Source organism: Cyclopterus lumpus, chromosome 18 (genome assembly GCF_009769545.1).
Source record: "Cyclopterus lumpus isolate fCycLum1 chromosome 18, fCycLum1.pri, whole genome shotgun sequence".
Lineage (NCBI taxonomy): Eukaryota > Metazoa > Chordata > Actinopteri > Perciformes > Cyclopteridae > Cyclopterus > Cyclopterus lumpus.
In genome coordinates, this window is record NC_046983.1 from 2,950,652 (window position 1) to 2,961,569 (window position 10,918).

General features: G+C 48.0%; 1 protein-coding gene across 2 annotated transcripts in view; it reads right to left on the reverse strand.

Moving 5' to 3' along the window:
- Positions 1–291: 291 nt before the first annotated feature.
- The window catches only part of LOC117747540 (cytochrome P450 26B1), a 21,090-nt gene continuing 10,463 nt past the window's right edge, over positions 292–10,918 (reverse strand). For both annotated transcript variants that reach the window (XM_034556864.1, XM_034556863.1), the window contains 5 exons: positions 3,920–4,038; positions 3,115–3,271; positions 2,664–2,819; positions 1,117–1,398; positions 292–684 (listed from right to left, as the gene is read on the reverse strand). In XM_034556864.1, the coding sequence (XP_034412755.1) occupies positions 292–684; positions 1,117–1,398; positions 2,664–2,819; positions 3,115–3,271; positions 3,920–4,038 (1,107 nt within the window). The remainder of the gene's footprint in view (positions 685–1,116; positions 1,399–2,663; positions 2,820–3,114; positions 3,272–3,919; positions 4,039–10,918) is intronic.

The window sequence follows — 10,918 nt, forward strand, 5'->3', positions numbered from 1 at the left end:
AAAAATAAAATAAAATACACAGAATAGAGCATTAATTAAAAACTTTTTTGGCAGCTTCTTTCTTTCTTAGAGGAAAAGTCCCGATCATCAAACGAAGGACTTTTGCTTTTCTTTTAGTCTGAAAAGGAAAACCTCTGACTTGGCAGAGAAAAGGTGGAGAAGAAAAAATAACTCTGAAATTCTTTCTTTCCTTCCTTCAATCTTCTCCCTAAAGACTTCTTCCATCACTTGAACCCCCTGCCACCCCCCCACCCCCGCCCCACTTCCCCCTACTCGTCAACTCTCCGCCCTTCAAACAGTCGCTCCCAGCAGCTCTTCCGACTTGGCCATGATCTCGTTCTGGTTGGAGTCCAAGCCGTAGAACTTGACCTTGAGCCCGTCGACAGGGTGGACCACCGGCACCGTGACCACGCGGGGGAACTGCCGGGTGGCCAGCTCGAAGCGGCTGGTGCTGGCCAGCTCGATGGCCAGGATGCGGAGGAAGAGGGTGGCGAGCTGCTTGCCCAGGCAGGACCGGACGCCGCCGCCGAAGGGCAGGTAGTGGAAGCGTCCCTCTTTGTCTTCCCCCCGCTCCTGGCTGAAGCGGTCGGGGTCGAAGGCGTCCACGTCCTTGAAGACGGCCGAGGTGTCGTGGGTGTCGCGGATGCTGTACATCACGCTCCAGCCCTTTGGGATCTGCACTCCCTGGAGAAAGGAAGATGGAGAAAATGGAGCCTGTTAGCGGGTCTGCAAGGGGTGCAATCGAAACAAACTCTGATTCCCGTTCTTGTAACTCATACTAGCTATGAATAAGGGAACGTCAGAATGTAAATGTGCCCTTAAAACCTTGTGTTTTGTGGTAGTTTCCTGTAGATTGATCAAGCTCTTCTTCTTTATTCGTCATAATAAAATCTTCGTAAAGATCTTAGACGACTGTATTCTAGCTTCTAACGAACCATTCATTTGAAAAGAGAAGTCTTTTTAGCCTTAGTTCTTATTCTGGACAGAAAATTCCAAAAGATGCTGGATGTGAAGATGAATGTGCCGTTTGGAAAGACTCCATCAGCTGACGTATGATGAGAATGGGGCCAAGAAGTCGAATGAGCTATTAAATCATTAAATTACTCGGCTACTCACGTCAAGTTCGAAGGTCTGCATGGCGGTTCTGTAGGCCCCCGAGACGGGCGTAAAGAGTCTCAGCACCTCCTTGATGACGCAGTCCAGGTACTTGAGGCTCACGATGGTGTCCAGCCTCAGCTCTCCTGGAACAAGGCAACCATTGTGGAGGAGACCCCGGGCTCTCAGCTCCTCCCTGAGGCGCTCCAGGACGGGCGGGTGGCGGAGGAGCTGCATGATGAGTGAGGTGCTGGCGCTGGCCGTGGTGGCGAAGGCAGCGAAGATCAGCTCGATAGTCGACTCCTGTGGGGGACGACAGAGAGGCGAGATGGCGTGTCAGCGCGCCAGTTCCTCAAACCTTTTTTTTGGCTCGTCTCGAGCTATTCCTACTTCTGAGCCCTGGTCACAAGTTCACCGAGTGAACACCGAGTGCAGAACTGCACTGAGGGCGTTTGAATTGCGTTGTCTTTACTTTGTGGGCACGCCAAGTGGTTTCTGCCTCCGCTACTGATGGCTTGTTACTTGAATAAAGGGTCCTGGAGAGAGTGGAAATATAGATGGTAGTCTTGTGTGCCGAAGCCTAGTCACCGTTACTGTTTTGAAGGCGGTAGCAATACAAAATACCCCATTTACGATTGGTAAATCTCACCCGGCTTGTTTTAGGATGGTCATTTTCATCTCTTTTTTTTTGCTCGTCGGTATTAAGCCAAATTGTAAGCAAATCCACCACCTTACACCTCGAGCTTGCCAACAAAAATAAAGTCAATACATAATAAAAAGCATGTTGTGTTCAATTCCTGAAAAGTAGCGTGTTTGTAAATATGACGTTCAAATCCAATAACGGCATTTAGCACGTCGGGCTGAGCCCATTATTGAGGCAAATAACGCCGAGGACCGGGCAGCACGACTCCTATTATAAACCTCACATCGGCCATCATCTGTGTCAAAACACATTTATGCCTCACCCGACGCGTCTGTGTGTGTGTGTGTGTGTGTGTTATATATGCGTGCGTCAGAAAGCTGCAGGAGAGTGCTTCAGCCTGGGCCTCTGCGACAGGGGCTCCCCAGTTCACTGTGTGTGTGTATTTATACACCGCATGTGTGTGTGTGTGTGTGTGTGTCTGCGAGTGTGTGCGTACAGGAGGCCTCTTTCAGACCCCTAGCAGGGGGAGTGTTGACTTATTTTTGGCCCTGGACGTAACCCAGAAACCACATCGAGCGAGCGAGAGAGAGAGAGTTGAGTTTCCACAGAATTCCTCAGAATTACTTTAATAGGTAAATAGAGGGTGTGCCTGTCCACGACTGCGTGTGTTACTACCGCCTACGGGCATCAAGTCAGCATCCCCGCAGTCATATTTTACAGAAAAGATGTGTATCGTAAGTCACTTTCATCGCATATGATGCCAAGATGATTTGTTAGAGAAATTACAATAATTGCCGATGTGTGTGTTCCGTGACGGGTTCCATTTTTTTGGCAGCGCCCTGCTAGACAAACAAGAGAGTAGTGCGTTCACTGTGCACGACTTTGTGTTTGTTTTAACGCGCCCGCGTGTCGATCGAGGGGTTACCTTCAGTTCCTGCATGGTGAGCTCGGTGCCGTTCTCTTTGGCGCTCTCCATCAGGACGTCCAGCGCGTCGCTGTAATCCTTCCCCTGGGAACACAGCGGCTTCTCCCGGATGGCCTTCTCTATGCTTTTCTGCAGGGTGTCTCGTGCGCGGATACCCTGCAAACACACGCGCAAAAGCCAAAGTTCACACCGGATGCCATAGATTTCTCTAAAAGGAGCCCCCCCCCCTACCACACCCCCACCCCGTCGTAGCCTCTATGTACCCTCAAACGAACGCTTCAGTTACAGGAAGGGAAGATGAGAAGCACGATTGAGGTGCTAATTATGTGTCAGGTCATTAGCAACTAGAGCTTAGCATAAAGAGAATAGATTTAAAATATTCCGTGACAAAAACACGGAGCAAATGGTTTGAATATTAAAAAAAGGGGGAGAAGAGGATGTCGACACGTACCTTCCGGTAGCCGCTAAACGGAAGGTCTATGGGCAGGCTGAACAGGTTGTCGACGAAGTCCTGGAAGGTCGCGAACAGATGCCTCATCTCCTCCTCCGACACCCTGAATCCCAGCAGCACCCTCACCGCCATGGTGAAGGACAACCTCTGGCTCTCCCTGTGGAATGACAACCAATCAGCTGTGTTTACAGCCCTTCTTCACAGCTGTTCTCAGCAGCCTTTTCTTTACAAAAGACCTTTGTGCGATATGACTCTTGCAGGTGAGAAGTTTCTACGCTGATGATGTTTCGCCTTATTTGCCATAGATAGAAACTCACAATGTCTCCTCTGGTGAATGCTTACATACAACGACACAACACATATTGTTTCTACCTCAAATGATGCATCTGCCCCTTGATACCTTTTGCACCTGAAGACGTTTCTGCCTAAATCGATAATCTTTCTGTCAATGTTTAAACTTTAGATTGTTCGTATTTTTATGCTTTTTCACGCTGATTTACCTATTTGTGAGAAACCCATGAGCACATATCTGGCAAACTAAATATTTGAAAGTCAGTTTTACAGATCGATCGATTAAATCAAGTCATCGATTTGTCTGTAATTGTTTGTAATTTGTAATTGTTATGCTTTCCGTCGTCATGATGAGGCTTCGATACACCGCGTCCATGTTTCTAAGCGTAGTAGTCGTGTCTCTTTCTGCAGAAATATCCCGGTCCACTATGAAGACATATCTACCAGCATCTTACCAACCCGTAAGCACAATAACAACAACATTCATGAACTGGTTTTTCCACGCCCGCCGTACCTGTAGACGTTGATGGGCTCCGGGTTGGAGCTCCACACTCGGAGGCTCTCCTGGATGACCTGCTGGATTTTCGGGAGGTAGGACTCCAAAGCCTCGTGGCTAAACACTTTGGCAAACACCTGGAGAGACAGAGAAACAGGTGTGATCAAGACACGTACCGCACAGACAGGATATAGATCACCCAAGGATTTCCAAGAGATGCTCATAAATTGTATGACTTGGCACACCGACAGAAAGCAGAGAGAATTTATTTCTTTCTCCAGATGAAATCTTGAAAGGTATCGGAGGAAATTGAGTGCAGACATCGATTTCTTGCACAGAATGACTTTTAATAACTTTTGTGATTCTTTGACTTTTCATGTCGTCCATCTTCGCGGGACACATTTCAATAACGAACAAACCTCCAACCCTTTGTAGAAACTATAAGTAACTGCAACCAGACGGCAGCCTCCAGTACAGAGAAGAGAAGCCAATGTGGCAGTGCTTTAAACTTCTCTACTGACCACCAGGGGGCGACTCCTCTGGTTGTATAGAAGTCTATGCTTCACGTGTTAAAGCTGCATTCTCTCTCCTGACCACCAGGGGGCGACTCCTCTGGTTGTATAGAAGTCTATGCTTCACGTGTTAAAGCTGCATTCTCTCTCCTGACCACCAGGGGGCGACTCCTCTGGTTGTATAGAAGTCTATGCTTCACGTGTTAAAGCTGCATTCTCTCTCCTGACCACCAGGGGGCGACTCCTCTGGTTGTATAGAAGTCTATGCTTCACGTGTTAAAGCTGCATTCTCTCTACTGACCACCAGGGGGCGACTCCTCTGGTTGTATAGAAGTCTATGCTTCACGTGTTAAAGCTTCACAGTGGGTTGTACTTAAAGCTCCACTTCCAGTTGCAAAAAAACAAAAACAAAATGGCGACGGCTAACATGCCGAACTCCAGGCTTCATAACCGGAGTCCACAAACCAACGGGGACGACGCGCACTTCTTTATTCACACTTTAATCCCTGTTGTCTCTCTCTTGAATTACACCAAGACTTCCAATTCCTGTGATGCCCATTCCACAGACATCTCCCTCCTCCCTCACTTATACATTGTGGAGGTTTTTTCCCTGTAGTCAGCAGAAAGGTTGGGGGTGGGGGGTGGGGGGTGGGGGTTATGTCTTTCCTGGCTGCTCGTAGTATTCCTTAGTACCAGTCGCCAGTGTCGTTTGGACAAAATAACATTCATTTGATTTAAACTCCAACAACCGCCCTTAGAAATGATTTTATATCCATATGAATCAGTCGCTAACACTTTATTAGGATAAATAACGCTCCCGCGGCTCCTTCGGTTCATTTCAGTCTTTTTGGGGCGATGAACCCCCCCCCCCCCCCCCCCCCCGTGAACAAAGGCCCGCCCGATTCCTCCCGTTAACTTCCCACAGACGCTCGGTTTTATTTGATCAGTAAATCTCAGAGAAGGCCGAACGCGGTCGAGCCCCCGTTTTGTAAATGCGAGTTAAGCTCGCCCGGGTTGAACGTTCAACGTGTAGATTTGTTTCACTTTATTTCGCCAATTTTGAAGCACTTATGTTTTATTTTTATTTTTTTTACGAGCTCCTATTTTTTCCAAACCTGCACAAACTCATAATTGCACTTTTTTTCTCAATTAATTTTTATTGTTGCGGGTTCTTTTAAAAAAAAAAAATGTTTATGGCCTTCCCTTCTACTTTATTATAAGCGTGCTGATAAAGTAAACTACACAATGTAGACTTATGGGCATAACTTTGATGGGATGCTGCAAAATTACATGCTTAATCTCCTCCGAAACAGCTTCGTCTGACCTGAACAATGAAAAGGAGTTTACTGCGATATGTTTTAAACGTAACCATAACGTGGTTATAACGACCTGAGGATGGGAGGGAAGGAAGGAGCTTCTAGTGGGATCTGATCCCAGGCCAGTGAGGGTACATGTGGTTCCTGAGGTCCATGTTTCAGCCACCAGTTGGGCACGTGTACTCTTATTTATTTAGTCCTCTAGCGGGGCCCCAGGGGACGACGCACACTATCTGACCTCGGAAAATGAGGTGCGAACGACAACTTTTTTTCCTACTGTTAGAAAGCAATGCACCCCCCCCCCCCCCCCATGCGGCATCCCGACGGGTCCGGGTAGTCGGAGTGCCGGATCGGGAACTCAGAGGAATGATGTCACGTGACGGTTGCTGTGGTTACTGGTCGATCAAGGACGACTTCCTGTCTTGCATGTAGCTGGTTGAGTCCGTCAATGATGTGTTTGTTGTCGTCGGCGTCGTCGTCGTGGTGATCAGTCATTTCACTGGGTTAACCAATCAGTCGTTTGATCACTTGATTACTCTCCCGATGGATCGATCACCCCGGTGGTTCGAGTCCACGACTCGACTGTCGGTCGCCAGCCGGCAAGACAGAAAATGTTCGTTAAGCCAAAACGAGGTTGTGTAACGCTGTAAATGTTTGCCATTTAACCCGTCTGCACTGGATTAGGAATAATTGGTCAATTTGGGCGAGTACTTTAACTATTCCTACACGCACACACACACACACACACACACATTCATGAATAGACGGAGCGGAGTAGCAGAGTTGAGCTACTGTAGGACCGGTGAGACAGTCAGTCGCTGTGTGTGTGTGTGTGTGTGCCGGCTGAGACTCTGAAAGGTAACTATAGGTCAGACACACACACACACACACACACATGGTATCTCTCCCTGCGCGGCCTGGCTGCCAATCAAATGCAGTTTCTTTTATTTCGTTCTTTTTTTTAATGCAGTGTCACTCTGAGGGGGGGGGGTGTGGGGGGGGGGGGGGCATTGTTCAGTCATTTTGCTGCACCACAAACGTGACTGTCTTCTGTTAGCCTGCAGCGCAAAGACACACACACACACACACACACACACACACACACACACACAGACACAGTTGTCTTAATAACGTCCATATGTCTTAAATTATGTGAAAGTGCTGCGAGCTGCTGGTTCCACAGACATGTAAAGACTCCTTTATTCTTCTCTCTCCCTCCTCTCCCTCCTCTCTCTCTCCCTCTCTCTTTACTCCCACCTCTTCCCGTCTCTCCCTGCCCCTTCATCCTTCCTTTAAAAAGAAAACGTTTTCTTTCTTTCTCCTGTCCATAAGTCTTTCCATAATCACAACCAGAACATTATTTGCTTTGTTGACAAGGAAGAACTACTATATATATACAAATCCTATATATATATATATATAAATCCTATATATATATATATATATATATATATATATATATATATATATAAAATATATATATATTATATATATATAATATTTATACATATATATAAATATTATATATATATAAGATTTATATATATATATATATATATAAATATGATATATATAAATATTATATATATATAAATATTATATATATATATATCAATTTTATATATATAAATCTTCATAGAGAAGAGATCAATGACTTGCTGTATTTTATCTTTGAATGCAGTACATCGCTATTTTCGCAGTATGTCAGTGATGTAAAGTAACTTTACATTTAATTCACTACGAGTGTACTTTACAAGTATTTCCTTGTCATGCTACGTTATATTTTAGTCACAAAATATATATGATTAAACAAAAGCTCAATATAATGCACATAGATAAAAGTGTTTGGCAGGATTTCAATTAACTTATAGTTTTATTTAAAGTAACATTCCGCGTAAAAAAGTACTTTAAAGTACATTTTGCTGTACAATATCTCTTCACACAGTTGTCACGGTAACATAACAACACACCTGAACTGCAGCCTTAAGGTTTTCTTAAGACAACAGCGATACAGTATATATATATATATATATATATATATATATATATATATATATATATATATATATATATTTATATATTTAATTTGACCTTAGAGGCTGTTTAAAAAGAGGGGAAAGACGGAGCAGTGCCCTCTACTGGTGATGAGCAGAAGCACACGAGCCATGAGGGCTGCATGCAGGTGAACAGGGGAGAAAATAAAAGAACGTCATTACGTTGAGACGATTACTTCTTGTATTACAAGTCGTTCCTTCAACGTTGTGTTTTTAAATATGCAGCTCGAACGCTAACGTTTTGGTGAATTTAGGAGAAATCGAAACAGAACGGAAACAGCTGAACGTTTCCTCTGGACGTTCTTCCCTCGACCAGAGAACGTGTGATGGAAGCTCAACACATCTCACAGTTGATCGGGACCACAGAAAAGAGAGGAGAGGAAAGCTGGCGGAGGTGTGGAGGAGACGGAGAGGAAAACAGGTTGAAGACGTCAGGTTTAAAAGAAAGTGACACTCCAATTGAGGCCGATCCCTCCACGTGTCTCTTTTATTTACTCTTTTATTTCACTCTGTTTTAACCCTCCCTGCTTTACTAAATCTAGGGATGGTTCCAATAATAAAAGTGTGGGGGGGGGGGAAGGAAAATGTGGGAAAGAGAGAGAGAATGGAGAATGGGGGGGGGGGGGGGGGGGGGGGTTAAGGGGCGAGCGAGCGGCATGTCTGGAAGACTTCTAGCACCTCCATAAATGTGTCTGAGCGTCTCCGAGAGGGCGACACCGAGGCCTCGACGCGGCGATTTCGAGGAAAAAATGCATTTGTTTTGACGTTGTTGTTGTTGTTGATGTGGGAGCCCCCGGCCGCCCCGCCCCCGGCCGCCCCGCCCCCGGCCGCCCCGCCCCCGGCCCCCCCGCCCCCCCCCCCCCCCGGTAGTGGAAAACCAGTCCGCCGTGGCTCCTTTTGGAGGACTTAGTTTCCGAGCTTCACGCCGGGTTATGTGGAAACTGGCTCTGTCGGCTCCACCGACGGCTAATGTGCTGTGTGGAGATTGTTTTTCCGAAAACGCAAACCACGAGGAGGGCAGACACACACGCGCGCATGCACATGCACACACACACACACACACACACACACACACACGGAGTAACGGAGTAACGGTTCTGGTCCAGTGGGTCAGACTGTAAGCCAGTCGCTCATTCTTTCGCTCCAGTTGATGTTGTTTGGCTTCTGCTGTTGACTGAGTTTTATTACCCAGAAAACAGGATGGAGGGCTGCCAACACACACACACACACACACACACACACACACACGCTGCCCAGCTGACCTCCCTGCACGTCTTGGTATTCTTTCTTTCTTCTGAATCGGCCTCAGAATGGATGTGAAAGACAGGGTCAGGGGTCACGGACAGGGGGCAGCAGGTATGAGGCCCGCTCGTCTTGCTCAAAGGCGATTCGGCAGCGCGGCCGCTGAGCAACACGGGACTCGAACCGACTGCAGGCGACATCACCGACCTCGAGGCCCGTCTGTATTTTGCTGTTTGGGTTGAGAGCAGGGGAATGTTCAGGTGTGTGTGTGTGTGTGTGTGTGTGTGTATGGAGCCCCCACAGAAAGCCCCTCTTTGTGCTGTGTTGGAGGCAGCCTTCCTAATCAGGGGTCATTACATGAGGTTAGTGTGGGGGTCTCCAGGGAGCGGAGAGGGGATCAGAGCCCAGATTAGACCCAGCCGACCCCTCACCGTGGCGACGAAACCTGACCCCCTGCCTCCGAAACCCCTCCAACAAAAAAAAAAAAATACAAAATCTTCCTCTCTGGGAGGATGCAGAGGGAGAGACTGTGTGTGTGTGTGTGTGTGTGTGTGTGTGTGTGTGTGTGTAGAGAGAGAGAAGGTATGTGCCCCGGGGATAACGGGATAATAGGAGGGAGAGGTAAGTGGCTGATTACCTGAAATGGTCCTGGCACAGAAAAGAGAGTGAGAGAGAAAGAAAGAGAAAGGGAGGAAGCATACATATATATATATGTGTATGTAATACTCAGAATAAATTAGAAACGTAAGCAGAGAGGATGAGAAGAAAAAGAAAGGAGTTGACAGAGTGATGGAGGGGTCGTTTCACGCTTCAGGAGCCAGAACGCTGCTGATAAGAGAGGATAGCTTTACAGTGTGTGTGTGTGTGTGTGCGTGTTTGTGTGCGTGTGTGTGTGTGTGTGTGTGTCGTTTCAATGCGTCCGACGTGCAGATCATCCAGTAAGATGTTCGCTTTACGTGATGTATTCGTGTACTCGTGCACCGTGTACTGTGTACTGTGTACTGTGTACTGTGTATCGTGTATCGTGCACCGTGTACCGTGTACTCGTGCACCGTGTACTCGTGCACCGTGTACCGTGTACTCGTGCACCGCGTATCGTGTACCGTGTACTCGTGCACCGTGTACCGTGTACTCGTGCACCGTGTACTCGTGCACCGTGTACCGTGTACTCGTGCACCGTGTACTCGTGCACCGTGTACCGTGTACTCGTGCACCGTGTACCGTGCACCGTGTACCGTGTACTCGTGCACCGTGTACCGTGTACCGTGCACCGTGTACCGTGCACCGTGCACCGTGCACCGTGTACCGTGTACTCGTGCACCGTGTACCGTGTACTCGTGCACCGTGTACCGTGTACCGTGTACTCGTGCACCGCGTACCGTGTACCGTGTACTCGTGCACCGTGTACCGTGTACTCGTGCACCGCGTACCGTGCACCGTGTACCGTGTACTCGTGCACCGCGTACCGTGCACCGTGTACCGTGTACTCGTGCACCGCGTACCGTGCACCGTGTACCGTGTATCGTGCACCGTGTACCGTGCACCGTGTACCGTGTACTCGTGCACCGTGTACCGTGTACTCGTGCACCGTGTACCGTGTACTCGTGCACCGTGTACCGTGTATCGTGCACCGTGTACCGTGCACCGTGTACCGTGTACTCGTGCACCGTGTACCGTGTATCGTGCACCGTGTACCGTGCACCGTGTACTCGTGCACCGTGCACCGTGTACCGTGCACCGTGTACCGTGTACTCGTGCACCGTGTACCGTGTACTCGTGCACCGTGTACCGTGTACCGTGTACTCGTGCACCGCGTACCGTGTACCGTGTACTCGTGCACCGCGTACCGTGTATCGTGTACCGTGCACCGCGTGTCTGAGCCCCGTGGCCTCA